Source organism: Sphaeramia orbicularis, chromosome 12 (assembly GCF_902148855.1).
Source record: "Sphaeramia orbicularis chromosome 12, fSphaOr1.1, whole genome shotgun sequence".
In the NCBI taxonomy this organism is placed as follows: Eukaryota; Metazoa; Chordata; class Actinopteri; order Kurtiformes; family Apogonidae; genus Sphaeramia; species Sphaeramia orbicularis.
Genome location: NC_043968.1, coordinates 64174723 through 64196906, shown reverse-complemented (window position 1 = coordinate 64196906; position 22184 = coordinate 64174723). Strand labels below are relative to the sequence as shown.

The window sequence follows — 22184 nt, the reverse complement described above, 5'->3', positions numbered from 1 at the left end:
AAATTATTTTGAAATACAGGGTGAGAGGAGGTGGTATTCTCATGCATGTTTAGAAAAAAATCTGATTTGTGGTTGGGATCAAGTAGTGACAAATACCAAATCTTATATCAGTGTTATATGTACAAGAACTGAATGTTAATATTTTTCTGCCATTTCAGACTAAAAGCAGTCCAGTTTAAAGTCTTAGGGCCAGATCTACTAAGATCCCAATTTGCGTGTACTAATTTGCTTGTGCAATCTAGAATTTTGTATGTGGGGTGTAACCGCAATTTGCGAGTGATTTACAGAGATTGCTTGCGCAAATTACAACAGGTGCAAAGTCTTGGAGACCACCCTATTTAAATTAGGGTTTTGTGTGCGCTACCGGAGACAATACACTGTAAAAATTGCCCTGGGATACAAAAGCACTTGTGGGAACAGTGCACTGAAATGATCCAGACGCATGGAAATGTAATGTTGGAGGAGTTTTTTCATAGAAGGTATTGCATGACTCATTCATTCATTTATTTTTGATTTCAAAGGTGTGTGTGTGTGTGTGTGGGGGGGGGGGGGGGGGGGTGGATTGAATGACTGTCAGGCGCACATAATTTTGTCACACTGTAGCCTAATGTTGGTGCGTATTTTTAATCACAATCATCAGGAGTGGAAAAGAGTCCTGTAAAGTCTGTGTGTGTGTGGATGGGGGCGGGGGGCACATACGTCTCAATTATTTTTTTTTCCGTCATTCTAAAAATGTTCACACAAAGGTGAAAAATGCGTTCTCTGCATCTCGTTTCATCATTTCGATGTCTCCTAACCACTTCCATGTGTGCGCAATTACGCATATAAACCGTTTGCACCTCCTTTTGAGACGTGTTAAATATGGACGTAGTTTCTATGAGCAAAATTGCTTTCGGGTTTGATAAATCACTTTGTGTGTGCTAAATTAATATATTTACATTTTCTTCTCCCACCACATACACAGTTGCATCTAAACGCCCCATATTGCATATTCATTGTGTCAAATATACTAACTGATGCAGACGCGCTATTTTGCACCTTTGAAAGACGCAACCTTCATTGCGCATTGTTAGTAAATCAGTTTGTACATTTTTTGTGTGTGCAATGAGTTTGCACACATTTTAATACACGCAAATCTTTAGTAGATCCAGCCCTTAATGTCCACACTTCACTACTGTCTTGTTACACCTTACTAAGTTATGAACCCTCTTTTTCTTGTTTCATGGCATTAGTTTGTAGCAGCACAGTTACAACTTCACCATGTTGAACTGAAAACTGTCAAAACCCACCAACGTTTTGTGTCTTTGCCTCTCTAGTCTGATGTTATTGCCAATGGATCTCAAAAAGACAGGGCTTCCAGTTAAGATTTTATATACTGTTAGCCTCATAGCATAACTGGCTAAGTCATATTTTTGGACAAATTGTGACCTCTGTGTAATTTTACTCTGCTAACACTGCTACTTCATTGGTCATCATTTAAAAACACATGAGTCACGCAATTATGCTATGAGGATAACGATATTTCAAACCTTATGTAAGCAACACAAACAAATCAATTAATATATTTATATGAATTCAGTTGCTTCTTTAGTGCAACCAGCACAACAAGTAATGTATTGCATTGCATTGGGTGATTTGCAGTGCTTATAGTATTGCAGCATTGTAAACTATGTAGTGTGATAAGTATTGTGTTGTCACATTCTTGCCAATACACAGCCCGAATTGTGTGTGGAATGAAATGGGGAGAGGAGCTTAGTGCTGGTCTATGTGTCTGTAAGTAGAGGACAGTTATATTTAATCCAGTCCGTGCATGTTGTGTGTATGTGTGTGAGTGTGCAGCGGCTGTGTTGTATCAAACTTTAGATTAAGTAGAAAAACTCCTGGAAACCAAACACACATTGACTATGCACACACAAACACACACACACAGCCGCAGCAGCACTTGGTTTTAAATTGAGCTGTGTGTCCCAGGCTGAGAGGCGTCCTGTCAGCCAGAGACAGGCTGCTTCCTGCAGGAGGAGGGCCAATTAGTACTCGGCTCAGTCTCCGCAACACTCAATTAGCACTGAGTCTTGCTGCCTTAGTGCCGAGTATTCTGTCAGTCACCTCTCAGAGCCATGCTACATCTTTTTGCTTTCTCACTCTCCCTGGCTGTCTGACTCGCTTTCCCTGACAGAGCAGTGAGAATAACATAATTCACACCCTTCAAATAATCAGACCCTAAGATATCCTGCTGCTGTGTTCATCAATACTGCATCAAGCTAATTTCACTACTCATCAGCCAAAGACACATTTTCCTTAGGAGCGCAGCAGTCATCCTGTGCACTTTCTCTCGTCTTTGCAATGAAAGCCTGATAATGAAGATGAGAAAAAGGCGTACAGGAATTTCAAGGCCCCCGACAGTTAGGACAGGGGATTTGTTAAAAGAAAGTGAGATTTGGTGTCATTAATGTGAATTGGTCTTCATTAGTGTAATTGTGTGTAGGACCACATGCAGAACTGTCTCAATTAAGGGTTGTTCTTGGTTTCGAAAGACTACATCTTTATTTATACACCAAAAGGTCATTTGTAGAAGTGTAAGCATAAAAGCAAATAAGATTAGAAGTATACACGCTATCATAGATGTTAATTTGCCAGACTTGTTCCTCTTTGAATGTGTCTTTCATGTGAAGTAGGTAATCTTAATGTTTTTGCCGCAGGGTGGAAAGATTCCTATTCGCTGGACGGCTCCGGAGGCGATTGCATACCGGAAATTCACCTCAGCAAGTGACGTGTGGAGCTATGGGATTGTAATGTGGGAAGTGATGTCTTACGGAGAGAGGCCCTACTGGGAGATGTCCAATCAAGATGTAAGTCTGATGTGACTTTTCATCAGAAATGTTTGTGTGAATGCATAAAAGTTGATGAATGATATGAACGATGAATGATTATGTAGTTAATGTTGATTCTCACTGACTATGTTTATATACAAGGTTTTTGGCCTTATTTTAAAAATGACATAATTTCCAATAAATTGTGTATATGACAATTAAAAATTAATATCCCTCCAATATTCCTGTTCACATGCAGCCGTGCATGCCCTGATGAAAAGCAGAGGTTTTTCATAGTCTCCAAGGGTGGCCAACTTACTATATAGTCAACATATTGATTTTTGATTGATATTTGTTCATATATGAAAAAAATGCTAAAATCCTCTTTTATAGTGTTTAAAAATTTGTGAATTTCTCTATATAATTAGAAATTTGGTCTTTTCTCTGGATCATCCACCTCTACAAGGGAATATTTTAGTTTCTTTTCATAGATGCATGTAAACAGTCACCACAAAATACAGAAATTTGATGAATTTTCCAAATGCACTGCAAACACATCCAAAGAATCCCCATAAAACCAGAATATCATCAAATCCCATGTCTTAACTGAAAAAGATTTCATTCAGAAAAAGCACTAGTTCAGAATATCCCTATGAAATATACTACTATTCACATAAAAAAAGGAATATTAGTGTGTCTTTAAACATACCCACTGCCACAGCACACTGTATATAATGAAACAACCAAAAACTGAAGACAATGGTTTAAACACATTACAGAAAAACTTCAAAATGGCAAAAAATACCCAATGAATTTTAGATTTTTTGCACCAAAGCTAATTACATAACTAGCCTGGTAATCATATGTATCTGAGAGATCACATGTCATTTGCTCTGGTCAACTGTGTCGTACATTTCCACCTAGATAAGGCAGAGACAATCACAACCATTTATCTGATATGAAGCAGGATTGATATGATGTCTGAGAGATACGACCAAGATGAATGCTCCTGATGCCCAAGGGTCTTTACAATCTGCTATTGTATCATTATCACACAAACAGTGTAGAGGAACAAACTACCACACCTGAAGCCTTGATGGATAAGAAAAATGCGCTTACTATTACAGTTCATATGGGTTTGTTTATATTTCATTGTTCCGGTGAAATTTTTATCAAAAGATACACCGATCAGCCATAACATTCTGAACACTGACGGGAGGGGAAGTTGTAATAATATTTCATTACAATGGGATCTTTCACTGGGTTTGATATATTAGGAAGCACACGAAGATTTAGTCCTGGAAGCTGTTGGAAGCAGCAAAATGATCAACATAAGTAACTAAGTGACTTCACCATGGTCCATATTATAATATTTGTAATTATATCACCTACTGCACATTTGTTACTTTATTTACTATTATTATTACTATTTTTATCATTCAGTCACTTTAAAACAGCGTATGACTTTCAGCACAATTTTTTTTTCAAATTTGTAAAACCTGAGTGGTAGCCTAATTGTACTAATCCATTAGTCATTCAGTGCTTATGCACCTGAATCACTTCCCTCACGGTGAACAACTTCAAAGATGACTCCATCATAAACACAGTTCCCTTGTTTACATAACAAACCGAAATGTCACTTGGGCCTTTTTTCAGAAATTTTGTCAGAAAGTGCATTGTGGGAAGCAAAAGCAGTTTGTCACAGGTTCAGCAAGAAAACAAGCCAGATGGCTACAACATAAAATTATACAGACCACCAGGTTTGTTTTAAAGCATGAGTATCATCGGTGAATAATAAAGGCAACATTTGGGTTCAGCACTCACGAAGCAACATTTCAGTTTGTTATGTAAACAACCTGGAGATGCTCTGATTGCTCAGATCTTTTTTCAAGAGATCAAATCTCTTTCCCATTTTGTTGTTTCCAACACATCAACTTCAAGGTCTATATGTTCACTTGCTGCTTAATATATCCACCCACTGGCAAGTCCCGTTGAAATGAGATAATCAAACTGAATACCAGTTTGCCTGTCAGTGGTCAGAAAGTTATGACTGATCGATGTATTATGCCTGTGTATTGGAAATGTGTGTACCCTGTGTTTGTATCCTTGAAAAACAAATATGAATCGAAAGGTTCTGAAGTCGTTTTTTGGGGGGATTGGTCAGTGATCATTTGCTTACTGTGGCTTGATTGTTGTGAATATTCTTCCAGTTATACATGGCAAATACAGTAGTTGTAGCTGAGGAAAAACATGAAAATTAAGAAAATCTACACAAAATAGAAATTTTTCACCCATACTGCCTAGCCCTAATTTAAGTTGTTGCTAGTTTATTTTCTCCATACAGTGTGGTTTTACTCCAATAACATATCTAAGTAAAATTAATCCATTTCTAATTAAAACTTGTCAGCAACTTCAAGGTCTATATCAGGGGTCACCAACCCTGGTCCTCGAGATGTACTAGCCTGCATGATTTAGAAGTATACCCCTTCTAACACACCTGATTCAAATGATAAACCTACCATCAAACTCTGCAGAAGCTTGATAACGACCGTCAGGTATGCTGGAAGAGGGAAGCATCTAAAACATGCAGGACAGTAGATCTCAAGAACCAGGGTTGGTGACCCCTGAGCTATATGTTCTCTTGCTGCTTAACATATTCACCCACTGATAAATCCCATTGTAATGAGATAATCAAACTGAATACCAGTTTGTCTGTCAGTGATCAAACAGTTTTGACTCATCAGTGTATTGCAGAAGTGGATAATCCCAGGTTCATCAAGTCAAAGTCCTGCCATGTATTGGTTCCAACCTGTGTACTTAACACAGCTGATTCCACTAATTATCCCATCTGCCTGGATGAGGGGTTGTGCTCATCAAAATGGGTTAATTCAGTGAACAGGTTGGAACCAATACATGACAGAACTTTGACTCGATGAACCTTGGATTACCCACCTCTGTTGTATTACATTCTGTGTCTTGGCAATGTGTATAACCCATGTATCCTTGAAAAACTAATATGAATTGAGAGGTTCTGAAGTCATTTTTAGTTGGGATTGGTCAGTTACACATGGCACATACAGTAGTTGTAGCAGAGAAAAGATTGTTAAAATCAAGAAAATCTACACAAAATACAATATTTTCCCCCATACTGCCCAGCCCTAATTCAAGTTATTGCTATTTTATTTTCTCCATACAATGTAGTTTTACACCAATAACATATCTAAGTATAATAAATGCATTTCTAATTAAAACTTGTCAGCATAGTCAGTCATAAACTAAAACTAAAAACTAAATTTAAAAAAGCACTAAGCTTATATATCAAAGACAGTAATTTGTTCTTATCTGTCACTTCATGCTACATATTGCAATAATTGGTACAAAAGTACAAAGCTGAGAGTATTGGGCCTTGGGGACTCATGAGGAATTATGGATATGTCAAGAGAGAGAGTCGGAGGTAAAATATGTTTCCTTTTAGATGCTGAACAGAGAGAGTTATGAGGAGACTTATTAATATGTAGTACTTTTTTAAGTATTTGTGGACAGTGGGAATGAATAATATTAATGAAAATGCAGAGATGGAGACATTTTGCAGGGTGAAGAAAAGAGTGTTTGAGGAGTGTGAAACAGGTGAATACACATGGAGGTGCTGCGCTAGGCAGAAAATCATGGAAGCACAAATAGTAGGTTACACACATTTAAGCTACCGATTTCCTCTTAGTGCTACATTTTTACATTCCCACAAGTCTTCGGAATGGCCTTTTTGTTTTCATTCATTAGAGAGGAGATGAGGAACAAAGAGAGGGATAAACATAGGAGATGTTAGGGCCCATAACACAGCCAGGAGCTCACGGAACTCACGGAGAAGCGTGTCATATGACGACGAATGAGAAATAGCTTTTGATTCAGACACCACACACATGCACTTGTTTCCCACCCACAGACACATGCACATATGCACACACAGCCCTCCAGTGACCTCTTCATCCCCTACTTCAGACCCCTCCCTCCACCATTTGGTTATTAGGCTGTCTGTCTCACAGAAGTGTAGAGACGAGGAGAGGAGGATGAGATGAGAGGGGAAGGAGAGAAGAGAAGACGTTTGATGTTTAATTGAAAGCGTTATGCTGGATTTTCTCTGATCTGAGCTAGCAAGTGCAGCCGCTCGCCCTCTCTTCCTCTAAGCTTTCTCCTTCTGTTCCTCCATTTCTATCCCTTTCGGTTTGTCTCTATTCTCGTCTTTGTCTCTCACAATGCAACCTCTTTCTGCATTCGTCCCTGCCCGTCGTCCGTCTTCTCTATCTTTCTTTCTTTAACCTCTGTCTCCTTCTCTTTCTCTGATCTTCCTTCCCTGCCAGTCAGCTATGTGTAGTTTTTCTCCCACTCAGCACACAGCAGTGATTTGATGCTGCGCCGCTCTCTGATGCTTCAGTGCATATATGCGTGCATGCGCTTTCATGCATGAATGTGTGTTGGTGCGCCTTTTCTTTTGTGGGAATTTGACACAAGTAAAGGCTGTCATGAACTCAACAAATCAATTCCCTTCAGTGTCTTGCACTGGCAGAACTAGGCTGAGAACTCCAGCTTGCTTTCCACAGCAGGGTTTAACACAGAGAACCAGGATTTATTTATTATTCATCTGACAATTTCCCCCAAAAACATTTCTGTGATTCACTGCTGCATCTTGTTACTTGTGGAAATGATTAACCCAGCTCTGCAGCATATCAAATGAACAAATAATGCTTTTATGATCTGTTGATTCTCCTGGGGGGGGCTAATTTAGTTTTGACTTGCTACTTTCATGGAAGTTTGAGTTTAGGGTCAGATAGAGAGCAGCTACCCTGCAGTCAGTTGGAGGATTTAGGGTTCCCTCAAGAGAACTCAAACTGCCAGTCGTATTACCTCCCTGAGGTGTGTCTGGTCCTGCTGTGGAAGAGTTATTTCATGTGTGCCTGGCGTTGAACACATCATGTCCTCTCCATACTCTGGAAATGATTGATAGTTTCCACCAGACTTTGTCCATTAGTTTTTCTGTCTCTTTTTTTACAAACCGTCCTTCTGTCTATTTCTGAAAAGGTGTCAATGTGATAGAAGAGAGCTATTGCTTAATCTCCTGATGTATGCTACAACACCACATTATCCATCATTGTCTCACTGGAAAAAGTGTCATTTTTTTCACTGCATATGAAAATGTATTAAAAGTGATAGCATGCTCCACTTCACTTTTAAATCTGTTATTGCGTTTAACACATCGAGGCTGGGCTGCACCAACAATGATTCATCTTTAAACCAGAGAAGATCATTTAGAACATGTTGCAACAAACAGATTATACAGGGTGCCCATAAAGTCTCTTTACAATTAACAAATTTATAACAAAAGCAAATGAATAGACAAATCTGTGGAAATTATTACAAAATGAAAAACATTTTTTTTTTTTTTTTTATCATTTTTACACCTCTATATAGTCACCATTAGTTGCATGAAGCCAATCCAGACTGTACTGGATTTGTTTCCATGTTGGCTGTATTATAGCCTTATCAATGGTATCAATGGCATCAGTGATCTTCTGCTTCAGGTCGTTGATGTCCTGTATCTTTGTTCAATACGCAATATCTTTAACATAACCTCAAAGAAAAAATCCAGGGGTGTGATATCTGGGGAACGAGGTGTCTAAGGAGTGGGGCCATGCCTTCCAGTCCACCAGTCTGGAAATGTTTGATTTAGGAACCCACTAACATGCAGTCCCCAATATGGTGGTGCACTATCTACCTGGAAAATGATGGATGGTTTGAAGGTCATCCAGTTGTGGTGACACATGTTCCGTCAAAAGGTTAAGGTAAACATTTGCACTAATTGATCTGTCATTGAAGAAAAATGCACCAATGACTTGATTGCACGTGATCCCACAATGTGATTAAAAACTTTGATAACCACTGAGTACATAGAACAAATCTGATTAACATATCTCATCAATTCCTTTTGGAATAATTTTTTAAAATTTTAAAGAGACTTTGTGGACACCCTGTATATTTCTCTAAATAGATATTTTCTTCCTCCATTTATTAAAAAAAGGTATCCACACAACCTTGGTCTTACAAAATATCTCCATACAATAACGGGAAAATGACCACAAACTGGTACAAACACTTGGACAAAGCATTGTTTGGGAGACACAGAAGCTTTAATCTGTCATGAAGTTGAACAGAAAAAACAAGTTTAGTTGTAAATTTATGTTGACTTAAATGTTGATTCAGGTTGTCGAAGTATATTGTGGATACACTTGTCTGAAACACTGGTCCTGTCTGTTTCCCTAAGGTATCTGTGCTGACCTTGATTTACTGTAGGTCAGACACATACATATGTGTATATATATATATATATATATATATATGTGTGTGTGTGTGTGTGTGTGTGTGTGTGTATATATATATATATATATTTTTTTTTTTTTTTTTTTTTATTTTGATGTTTCAAGTGCATCTTCATTACACAAAGCAGTAATCGATATCAGTAAAATGCGGTGTGCGACCACCATTTTCCAGTCTCTGTTTTCCATGTCTACACAAACACGCACAAACTAGAGTTTTAAAAAGTTGTCACTTTGGAAAAGGATTTTATAAATCCCTGTTTACATTTAGATGAGGTGCCTAAACATATAGAAAAACATTCGTTTGGCAAAATATCTGTGGTAATATTTACTGGGCAGAAAACTAAGAAAGATTAAATGTTTTTAAATCTCAATCTATTTTTTGCTTGAAAAGTAGATTAAATGCAATTCTGTTGGTCTGGAATTTGGAAGAAGTAAACGCAATCAGACGCCTCAAAGAATGTTAACACGCAGACTTGACCCAATTAAGTCTCATGATCATTTATTTATTCATTTATAAATGATGTTAAGTGCACATCTACATATAATTAACCCATAAAGACCCAGAGCTACTTTTAGGTCAGTTCCCAAATAATTTTTTCTTCTTATTTAACTTTTCTTAAGTGATTTATCAACCTTTATTCTAATTTTATCCTTTGTATTTTTCTTTTTTTTTTTTTTTTTTTTTTTGAGAAAATCAGGTATTTTCCTATATTTAATTCACTGATCATGTAGATGTTCATAAAAGCTCAGATTGAAGTTCAGGGCTATTATATCAAAACAGAGAAAATTAAAGAAAAAGTGACTCTTTCAGCAAAGATATCGAGAACGGAGTATAAAAACAAGCGTTTCCATCCACTGTCATTGATCCAACCCCATGGATTTTACTGGTGAATCAATGTTGTTGAAGATGATGGTTTTTCCATGTTCACTATGGAGCCTCTGAACATCCAAATGGGTCATATCTGATAACCATCAAAAGCTGAATAACTGTATTTTACCTGAATTATTTCAAAGTCTTGACAGGTTTAGTGGATCAGAAGTTATGAGAATATTTTAGATCCATAGATGCTTTTGGTTGCCAGTGGCTGTTTGGGTCTTTATGGGTTAAAGTCTAACTAATTTGAGTTTACATCAGCAAAGTTGCATTTACTAAACGGAGATTAGTTTTCTTCAAGCAGCAGAACTGTACTTGGTTTTAAGTCTGGATTTACTCATTTTAAATAAACTCTTATTAGAACTAATCTTAGATTAAATTCATCTTTGTTCTACATCACAGTTTAAGATGCCACAACTCGACATCTTAAATCTCATTCCATTACATATCAGTCTTATGTTCGAAAACAAGGACCACAAACCACTTAAAACCTGTGTAAATCTGCTGCCAGTTTGACTAAGCTGTATGTCATCTTCACAACTTTCCCAAGGTTATGATTGAGACTTAAGGGGGTATCCTTGCACTGGCGAGTTTCCACACTGTTAATCCCTATTAGCTGTAAATTAAGCTTCCTCCCTTTGGCAGTATTTTTGCATTGTCTGTGTAAATTGAGTGCTAGGTCTTTTCCTCCTTTTCTCTGAAGAAAAGTCATGGGATATTCTTGATAGACTTTTTCAGAAAACTAACCTTTTCTGTCCTTCTCCATTTTCTGCTTGTGTGCAGGTGATAAAGGCTATAGAGGAGAGCTATAGGTTGCCAGGTCCTATGGACTGCCCGGAGGCTCTTTACCACCTAATGATGGACTGTTGGCAACGAGAACGCAGCAACCGGCCTAAGTTTGATGAGATTGTCTGCCTACTAGACAAACTCATCCGCAACCCCAGCTCATTAAAAAAACTGGTCAACTCCTCACACAGGTAAAACATGAAACATCTGTGTTTTTGCTTTTGATTTTGTTGTTGTCATTCATTTAACTACTGAAACTACTGATACAACTGAAAGACTTTATTCCTGTTGTTTTGGAAAAGCTCTCGAACATCTACATGTGGCACTGAAAATCCTGACAGTCATCATTAGAATTATTTTCCAGTGTGCAGAATCTGGTCAAAATGTAGCTTTTAGGTTTAGAGCTTCATATAAAAATAATTCAATTCAATTCAATTCAATTTTATTTGTATAGCCCAGTATCACAACAAGGTTATCTCAAAGGGCTTTACAGAGTTAGTTGGAGTAAACAACAGTCAAATAAACAGCAGGAAAATGAGTAGTGTCCAGGGCATCCCCCGTCCTTAGACCCTCCTTCTCGGCAAGGAAAAACTCAAAACCCAGTGGGAAAAGGGAGAAACCTCGGGGAGAACCACAGTGAAGGAGAGATCCACTCCCATGGACAGACAGGCTATAGATGCACCAGGACTGATGGACGTCCATTTGCAGATGTAGTTCTAGTCTGCAAGGATGCAGTAGGGTGGACACATGGGGGGTCCATCCCGCTGGATGAGACAGGCAGGAGCGAGGAGGCCCATCCACAGTGGTGAGGCCGAGGACGTCCATCCAGACAGGTGGGGGAGGGGGTCAGGACACAGGACAGGGCAGGACACAGATGGGTCAGCGCAGATCCTGTCATCATTGGCTCCCAAGCGGTTACAACTGAAAAAGTAGCCACTCCCCCAGAGGGGAGTGGGGAAAGGGGACACCGGGTGAATAGCACTGCACAAACTAAGTTGGCTAAATATTAAAAATATAAGTGCAGACCAGAATGGTACATAGAACCAGAAATAAACAGCAATGTAATGACAAGTTGATATGCATTCACTATCCTTGCATCATATTCTGTTCATGCAGTTCTTCAACTTTCTTAACCTTGACCTTTGACCTGTGGCCAACAAAATCTAATTAGTTCATCCTTGAGTTGATGTGAAAGTTTTTGCCAAGTTGTAAGAAATTCCATCAAAGTTTTATTGATATGCATCCTATTCTTTATATTCTGTCAAAACGAGATAATGCATTTTAGTGGGAAGCAAAGAACTGACAGACAAATCATCATATAGATCTTAAAAAATAAGCTATCATAGTCGTCACATGAAGAAAAAAAATTTGGAGAGAGGCAGACTTTAGGGTATTACCATTTCATTCAATGAATACTTACTATAACACTTCCATATAGCAAAGGACTAATAAATGTAATATTTTTCCTCAGAAGTGTTGGTTATTGATAAAGCTGCAAGACTTTCACTGCTATGTTGAAATGATTAGAGTTTTTAATTGACTTATTCAATCTTAAGTAAATTAAAGCTGGAAGTTAATAGACTCATCATCATTCAGACAGAATGTAAAATGTGAGTAGAGTCTCCACTGAAGTCTTCTTTTTCTTCTTCTGCTGCTACATAATTAAATCAGAATGGACATAGTGTGTGGCTGCTGCATGCAGAAAAGAACAGAGCGGTTAAAGGAATTGAGCTGGTTTGGTTTTCTCAAATTGACTTGTTTGTTTTCCTTGTAGTCCGTGGGATGTCTTCAGATTATCTTAACATTTAGAGCATTCAATTAGTGTTATCCACCATGTGTATGCCTTGTATTGGGGTATAATGACACAGAATTACTTGAGGAGCTCTAGCAGGCGTTCAGTCAGATCGTATTTTATTTAGAGGTAATGAAAAATAATAGATTTTTTTCCCCTCTTCTGTTCAATTACACAGACACAGTGCGCTACTAAAGCAATACCATGTCTAACCATCTATTATACAGAAGAATATATCACCAGATCAAAAAAAAAATGCCAACAAGACTAGTTTCTGTTCCAGATGACACGGCTTTTCCATCTATAGCGTGGCTAATAGAACTATATGGCATGCACATTTGTGTCTGATAGCGTGAAGAGCCGTGTGTTAGCATGACAAGTGAGCTGAATAGCAAAGTGTTTTGAGTGGACATTTTCAGCTCTGCATGGTGGTGCTCATCTAGCATTATCAAGCCTTAGTGATAGCAGTCATGTAGTATCTGTCTTTTGTTAAATGACACCTTCTCTATGATTTTGTTGAACATTCAGGGTTTCCAACCTCTTAGTTGAACACGCCAGTGTAGAGGGAGACTGTTCGACTCGGAACCAGACTGTTGGGGAATGGTTGGACTCCATCAAGATGGGCCGTTACACTGAACTCTTTATGGAAGGAGGTTATTCTTCACTGGAGACGGTGGCTCAGATGACATCAGAGTAAGCTCAAACTCAGATTCAGGTTTAGATTCAGTTTATTTGACTCATTTCAGAACCAGTTTTACAAAACAATGACAATTTAAGCAAAAAAGATGCAACAAAAGAAGTTTTGTATTATCATTGGTAAAGGCTGAGCTTGGAAAATGAGTGAATTATCTAATATGTACATAACAGATTTGAAGTTACATTTCAAGGGTAGTCGTAACTTGTGCTACACACTTTTGCAGTTTCCAAAATGAATCTAATGCCAAAGTGTCTGTACCACAGTTAGCTCCTGTTACATTGGACTTCCCTCTAAAACTAGTAAATCAATAATCAGTATACAGTCAGTACTTAGATTCCAGTCTCATCAGTTTTGTTTGGAATATTTTATCAGTGATCTGCTGGTCCATCCTTTATTTTTCTTCCTCCAAGTTAAACTATTGAAGTGTTATTTTATTTAATACGCCATATTTTTTTCCTGACCGACAGCTCCACTATAGTTGCAGGGAATAGGCTAAACCAGCAAGACTGTAAAATGACCTTGCCATGTTGGATAATATTTTACAAGTTCATACTTTGCATTTATTCATAGTTCTGCCCCTTTTATCCAAATTTAGTCTCTTCCAGCTCCAAAATGCCAACATGGCAATGGCCAAATTGCCCTCTTTTGGCTTCAAAACAGCAGTTCAGAAACCAATGAGTTAGGTCACAGTTTTTTGGTCTGCTAAGTATATACAATCTATAGTGAAGATAGATAAGTATTTTCAAGCAGAAATCATTGCATAGTGCCTATCATCACAGCAACAGAGATATTTATAGCTATAGTTTAGCTACAAATTTACCAGCGTCAAAAAACTATCCCAACATAAGCCGTAAGTACACAAGCACATGCATGTCTTCTGTATGTAACTTTTAGTAATAACATAATTACAAATGGATCCTATTGTGTTTGCCATTTTTTGCTTTCACTGAGAATTTAGCAATTTAGCACTTAGATGCAATTCTAACATTTTTGCATAAATAATATTTTGCATGCCCACAATGTCAGATTTCTTTGTTTGCACATTTTCATAAATTGATTAAATTGGAGCAACATTTCAAGTCATTGTCTAACGATGACTAATGCATGGTTTGATTGAAAATTTGATGGGAAAAAAGTTAGAATATTAATTTGAGAAATGCCACTGTTACAGCTGTACATCATGAGAATCTTTTGCACTTTTGCGTTAGCTGCGAATATCCACTTTATTATAACTGTGCATCCATTTTGCAAGGGACCGCTTGACTTTTAATGCCCATTTCTTTATTTCCTGTGTTTTGCAGGGATTTGCGAAGAGTAGGAGTGAACCTTGCTGGGCATCAGAAAAAAATCATCACTAGCATCCAGGAGATGAGAGTCCATATGAACAACACCAACTCTACTATAAACATTTGATGCATATGTACAGGCACGCATGCACATACACACATGCACACACAGAAACACATGATGTATGGACCTACACGACAAAAGGAATTTGCTGTTGGACCTAGAGCGGCTTAGCACTTTCTACGGACAAGGAAACCCAGTGTTAACGGATAAAAAGTGGAGGTTTTCCTTGGTGGCACTGGTGGATAAAGATAAGTTGTGGTGTTGTTTGGTAGATTTGACATATTTGCAGCGCTTAAACCAAACTGAAGTAAGTGGTGCTACATGAAGAAGAGTTGATGGTGACCTAAACTGAACTGAACTGTGTTGAAAAATTAAGTGAAGACTTTTCATTCTTACTATTCCATTTGTGTGAATCTTGGAGATTTCTTACATCTCTGTGCACTGTTTAGATTCTCTCAGATCAAACCTGAAGCACTGACTTTAGATCAATGTCTGAGAGCGACCAGCACTTTTTTGGCTGTAACATAGATTTGGGAGTTTCACGTAGCAGGCTCAAACGAACTTCTATAGCCTGTCTCAGGTGATCAGAGCCTCCAGAAAGAACACTAGATCTCATAATGACCCAAGAGGAATAGCATTAATTTCAGTCTTTCTTTGTTGAGGTGGTTTTGATTGGGTTTTGTTTTCCTATCTAAGCCAAGTCAACATGTTGTAAGACAGCAGAGGTAAACCAACTCTGCAGCTCAAGGAAGCTCGAGGCTTGTATCCAGCATCATATGATTCATTACTCCACAGTGCAAGACAGCAGAATATAATGCAGCTTTCACTGTTTAACAAGGCTTAAGTAAAACAAAGAATGCAAACTTTTAGATCAGACTGTGTCCGGTAAGATTTTGGTCTTACAGTACAAATGTAAGTAAGAAACCCTGTAGACATTCAGATAGTCTTTCTCTTCTTCTGGCTGAATGTTGAGCAGAATCTTAAACAGAGTCCTTGGTTGCAGCAAAAACCTATGATTTGGCTTGTTAACGTAGCCAAACAGGTAAAGAATGTGGCATCGAACCACTCTGGTCTTTAATCTGCAGATGTTACATGAAGCTGAAGATTGTATTAAAAGATTTGCCTGGCTTTCTGATGTCTTCGATCCAAACATCTCCAGTCTCCATATATGTTCCTATGGACCTCATCATAGGTCTTCAGTCATCATTCGGGATTACAGTCAGTTCATTCATCAAGACAGGCTACTGATGTCCAACTGGAATCTTAACCAAGATCAACTGGAAAATTTACCCACACTCTGGTGAACAATACACAATCAATACAACAACCTAACAAGTTGTAATGGAATGGTCTGACTATGTTAATTTATTTTTGTCCTGATGGAGATTTCAAACAGTCGATGGATGGAACAGTTGCTCACGTTATCATGGGACTGCCAATCATTCTCATGGAGGGAATGACTGTATTCTAGCGGAACTGTTTACTATCACTCTAATGGAACCCTTCCTAAGATTCTGACGGGATCTCCACTAGGGTTCCAATGCAGCCTTCATTCAAGAGTGCACTAAGATTTTCATGGAGCCTTCACTTACAACCAACAACCTTCAGGTACTGCAGAAAGCCCTCTGCAACGTGTTCAGTTCACCATGCTGCAGAGGATCTCCACCACATGTCTGCCACACCACAAAAACCTCACTCTCCCAGGACTGCTGGAAATAAGGAGGCAATATTGATCAACTTGATAATCATTTATTTATTTATACTTGTTTAAAAAAAAAAAAAAAAAGAGAAAATCTTATGTAGACAGTTTGTGTTTAATCATAATAATCTCTCTTGGACTACTGAGCAGCTCTGCCTACATGTCTTTCATGTATATAATGTATTATATATTTAAAGCAGGGAGCATTGTTCTTCTGTCTACTATCATGCAGACAAGTTGGTATTGATCAAGCATCTCAGAGTAGTACACATTAGTAAATAGTGACAAATATTCTAACTTAGCATACCTGGGCTAATGTGATATCAGGGCAACCAGCACATCTGTCCCTGTGTGAAGCTGTGTTTCCACCCAAAGAACCAGAAATCCAGTCCCAGGAACTAAGGGGTTACTTCAGACCACTGATAGTTTGTGCACTAAAGAGGATCTAACACCTGCAAACATTAAACTAACTACTTTTCCAACATGTTGAAAAGTGACTTGCGCATTGCCGGTTCATCCAGCACATACATACTTTTAGAACTGTATGGTAATTTGTTTAGCAATGTCCAAAAACTTCACATGTGGCTACTGACCAATCGGTAGCCTTGTCTCCTTCACCCCTAAACAGGGACGTTTTTGGAAGATCAATGACAGGCTCTATCCTGATAAGTAAACCACAGATTTGTATAAAAATAACTATATACTTACCTGGAAAACTTTTTAAAAATACATTTTGTTTCGAAAATTGTAGACTAGAGTGGTGAGTTTCTTCTCCCACCATTGCTACGTCACTCATAGCTGCAGTTGGAGATGATGTCACACTATGTTTACATTGCATCGTAATGACGACCGGCCACACTGAGCGGGTACTAAATCTGCAGTGAAAATGCAGTTTGCTGGTACTAAAACAAGCCAAGTCGAGGCAAGTTGACCTCACACATCAGTGGAAAAGAACAATTAGATACTGGTTCCTTCCAAAGGTTCATGCGGTGGAAATGCAGCTTAAGTCGGCCTAAAAGGGTATGCAGAAAGAGTCAGATATTCATGTAATGTCAATGGTGATACTGTTAATTTTCAGATTTTGGTGCGAGACAAATAATTTAAGAGACAGTAAAACTTCTTTGTTACTGTGTTGTCTCGAAAAGCCAGAGAAGTGTGCACAGGGGTTGATATATTATGAACTTATGATGTGTGATATGGTGTAAGGTATACAATGATGTCAATGAACAAGCCCTGCTTTACATCTTATTAGTACAGTTTGTTATACATTGCTACTCAGTGCTTTATGGCTAAAAACCTGACCATTTTCACCACTGTCTTCACCTAAGTAGGAATTGAGTTCTGACAGTAGATACAGTATAATATATATCTTCTTTGCAGATGATATGCTAATATTTTTCTCAGTTATACACAGTATACTCCTAGTGCTCTGGCTAAAGAGTGAAAAGAAATGAGATTGTAAAGCTAGTTTTTTAAGAGGTGGAATAGAGGGGACACTCACATGACTGTATGAAAGCATAGAAAAGCACACAAAAGGAATGTAAGGTTTCAAAAGGGGTATTGTGTTTTTTGGGGAACATGTACTTTTAAACACCCAGACCTTCAGATACGGCATTCATTGTTCCCACATTGTTCATTATTTATGACTGGTATCAGTAACAGCGTGTAAATTCCAAATGGTCACAAGTGATATTGTTTGTGGGTCTGTGTTTTTAAAAGTTGAGATGTTAGTAAAGTAAATGAAAGCAAAAAGTTTACTGGAAGGAAAAAAAGTCTGCATTGTCATTTTAGTCTACATTTATCACTTTAGATGTTTCGGTTCAGGACATATAATAATATACTAGCATAGTAGCCATAGTAAAACACAATAAATGTAATTTTGTACACATTTTATTTTAGCAAATCTTTTTCAAAACTTGCAAAACTTAAAAAGCCTCTTCAGAACCAAGAAAAGTTTGTAGACTGTTATGACTATGCAGATGAGCAGAGAAATGCATGCATAATATGGGGCACCCTTTATACCAGACAGTAAAGCATGTGCAGTCAAGTAATTCAGTATTTTCAACAAAAATTTCCTCAATTCATCATAGCTGTTTGGTGAAGGTTTAAGGTATTTTGATCCTACCCAAATTTCATGTTATTGGCTTTTAACAACCACCCATTCTCAACTTAATTTTCAACGTATGACCTATGCCTGGGGCATGTACGATTGGTGAGTAGTACACCCTTATAAGTGCCTCTCATCTTTTGAGCACCATTATTTCCTTCCCTGCCAAAATGCTATGTCCCAATTGTGCCCCAACTTTCTATGTATAATTTTTTGCCAATAATATCTACAGGCAATAACAAGAATGTCAGACAATGTGTATGTTGGAACTACTTTGATTTGCACTTTAAGAGAAATCTGTTGCTCTTTTCTTTGACTAAAATGTCTCTAGGTGACTGGCTTACATGTGTAAAGGTTTTTCTGAAATATTTACTATATAATTACTGTGTTCTCTGATGCGGATTTTATCACTTCAGATTGTTCATGCTTCCCTTGGTGTACAATTGACAGTTAAGCACAAAGCATTGATAATATTTTCAATAACAAATCAAACCTATATATGACAAATTAAAGTCATTAATGTAGAGCACCATTTTCTTCTGTATGGCACAAAGATACACCTTCAGAACATAAGCACAGGAGTTGGCAGAAGTCGTTTGGGACTGTTAAAGGACATGATTTTGTATAACCAGTCAACTGGACGAGCCCTGGACATCATCAAACTTCATCTGGACATTTCATCTAAGAGTGTTTGTGACATGTCAGCACTGACACCGCTAAGTACAGAAATGTGAAGACTTATTGTCATGACAAAACAACAAATACACAGTTCCTATGGCAGGCGTTGCTGCACAGAATAACTTCATTTATTCAAATAATTTTCTATCAGCACTTTTGCAGTGGCATGATTTTATCCCTGTTGCCTGTTATTATGAAAGTCTCATTCAACAGGAAGAAACAAAGCACAGCAAACCAGCAAAGACATGTAGACATTTCTGAAGTGTTGTTACTCTACAATGACTGTCGCCATGACTAAGCAGGAACTCCTTCAACCATGCAGTGAAGTGTTTATGCTGGAGCCAATTTTATTCCATTCAATTAAATTACACAGCTCACTCGCTGTTCATTTGAAATAGGCTTTCTGAAGAGGATTATCAAATTTGTTTCTTCCAAAAAAAGAAAAGAAATTTGCATTGGCCCCATCAGTGTTTGGTAGAATTGGCTTTCAAGAAATGTTCTGCATAAACAGTTTAATAGCAGGTTTGACTGAATTCTACCAAGTGTACAAAAGCAATACCTGATGTTATTAGCAAAAAATCATTTGCATACACAAATGCATGAAGATATGACAACCATTCAATGTTGTACTTCTTACAAAATGGTTTTTCGACACTCCGCGGTGGTGTCTTTGAAAACTGCAAATATAAATCAGTGAAGTGGACAGGGTCAAATGGGACACAGTGGACTGGCCTTTTGGCTCTTTTGGTATTAAATTAACACTTACATGGACCATTTTTTCTGATCATGGACTCAATTAGTGAGAAATTGCATAAAATGTCTGATTGATTGAAAGTCAAGGGCAGAAAAGTGTGTTCATGATACATTTTATGTACCATTCCAAATGGGAAGAGGACCTTAAGCCTGTGTACAATTGATCATTTAATTTCATTTGACAACTTTAATTGGCCATGGATAATCCAACATCAAAATTACGTTTTTAGTTAACATAGTAGCATTGTTACAGTACTAGAACACTTAAAGTTAGATGACTACAAACTCAAAGTCAATGTGTCTCCCTAACCAATGACCCCGTCCACCTCAGGACTGAAACAACTTCTCAGGAAGTGGAAAAGGCAATTGGGTAATGAGAGGTATTATCTTCCGGGGAAAACAATGCAGCTTTCACTCAGAGTATTTACATATAAAGGAAGTTATACGGTTATTACATTGTAGGCTTATCCCAGTTCAAAGACAATACTCATGGGTTAATCGCACATAAGGTTTTAAATTGAATAACTGTTTTGTGATTCATTAAAAGCACAGTAAAAATACTTAGCTATTGATGTGCTATTGATTTGTCTTTGAGACTGTCATGTATTATGTTTGTGTTGATGTTTTTGTAGTGTGTTAATCAAATTCTATATTTTTGCAATAAAATTCCAAAAACTTTGCTTGACGCAGCTTTTCTTGCCTCATAATCCAGTAAAGCTGAGGATGCATTAAGATATATTTGCCAGATTTTACCCACGATTCCCAGTTGGGCAAAGTGTGCACCAGTCTGCACTTGTTGGGGACAGTCAGCCTGGTTAGTGGGCACAAAAATCTGTTAGCATGGGAGAGGTGAAGACTCGAATCTGCAAGAGTGTGAGGGAACATACCTAACCTGGCCTCAGTCACTGTCGATCCAACATTTTTTATTTTCTGAGCAGAATCTCAGTGTAATCAGGTAGTGTGAACTGATTGCCAGCCCAACTGCTAACACCTGTTGCCAACAGCCAATGAAAAACAGAGGGTGGGACACAGGAAATGGCATCAAAAGACAGACAGTGATGACGACCCATGAGAGAGGGAGAGTGGAGACAAACTGGTATGTGATTACCTTTTAAACAGTTGTCCTCATGACAGTTTGATGCGTTAATGTGACATTAGTTGCTTTGACAAATCATGTCGTTAAGAGTGTGATTCGCAGTGTTTCAGCTGTCAAACATGCTGAAACCACTCTGTTAGTATGTACTTCTAGTTTTTCCAAAATTTGTAAAGACCGTAAAAGTTGTGTCGTGTGTCCCCAACTTCAACACAGGGGCAATACGTCTGTCCCTGTGGAAGAAGTCATTCACATCTGGAGTTTGTAAACTGCATAGTGGCAATTCCCAGTGTTGGGCAGTAGACGCTAGTAACTTACTACAATTTTCAGTAGCTTGGCGGTAATGTCACTATTTCCTGAATCCAGTAACGTTTCAGTAACTTAACTCTTTTTTTGATCAAGTAGTGTGGTAACGACCAGAGACGCTATTTTTATATGGCTTAACACAGTGGAAAAGCAGTTTGCAGACGAGATAATGTGATTATATAATCCACAACACAACCACTCAAGGTCATTCGGAACGGGGCACATACACTGTCTGCACAGGACTCACTATGAACCAGGTGTTTCACCTGGAGTGGGTGTGTCTTACTGGAACATCGTCGTGCACGTTCTTGGAAGTGCCGTGCCTGCGCTTGTAAACCGCAGCGCAAACTCTGGGCAGGGATGGAGCTTTTCCCCACTTCCTGTTCTCCGACATCCTCCCACGTCGTTGCTGGCAGTACCAGTGAGTGGACAGCAGATAGGGTATGGAGTGGACCAGGTGCATAATTTTCATTCCGTTGGAGATGAGACCCGCACCGCACACCTGGTCTCACCTGGAGCACCTGTCAGATGACGGCATCCACTTGAATGCAGAGGGAACCGGTGTTCTGCAGAACATCCGATGGTTGTTGGCTGAGGTATGTGGACGATGATCACCACAAAGGCTCTTTTCAGAGCCACCAAACAGAGCAAACCCACAGAGTTACCCTCTTAAAAATAACTTAGATTTTTGCTAAAAAAAACTCAACCAGACTGCTGACTGAGACAATATGTTTTCCAAATAAAAATAGGAAATGCGCAATTATCTACAACTATGACAATAAAGCTACTTTTTTTAGACCAGCAAACACATGTTGGTTCCACAGATGAACATGTGACCAATATCAGTGGGTCAGTGAGCCCGTTTCCATTG

The 22184-nt window shown here is 38.3% G+C and overlaps 1 protein-coding gene across 1 annotated transcript in view; it reads left to right on the top strand.

The window, feature by feature from the left end:
• Positions 1–20594, top strand: part of epha5 (EPH receptor A5) — a 132375-nt gene extending 111781 nt beyond the window's left edge. Inside the window, exons 16-19 of the mRNA XM_030148803.1 lie at positions 2700–2849; positions 10836–11029; positions 13159–13323; positions 14629–20594. Of these exons, the coding sequence (XP_030004663.1) occupies positions 2700–2849; positions 10836–11029; positions 13159–13323; positions 14629–14740 (621 nt within the window). The 3' untranslated portion in view covers positions 14741–20594. The remainder of the gene's footprint in view (positions 1–2699; positions 2850–10835; positions 11030–13158; positions 13324–14628) is intronic.
• Positions 20595–22184: the final 1590 nt, after the last annotated feature.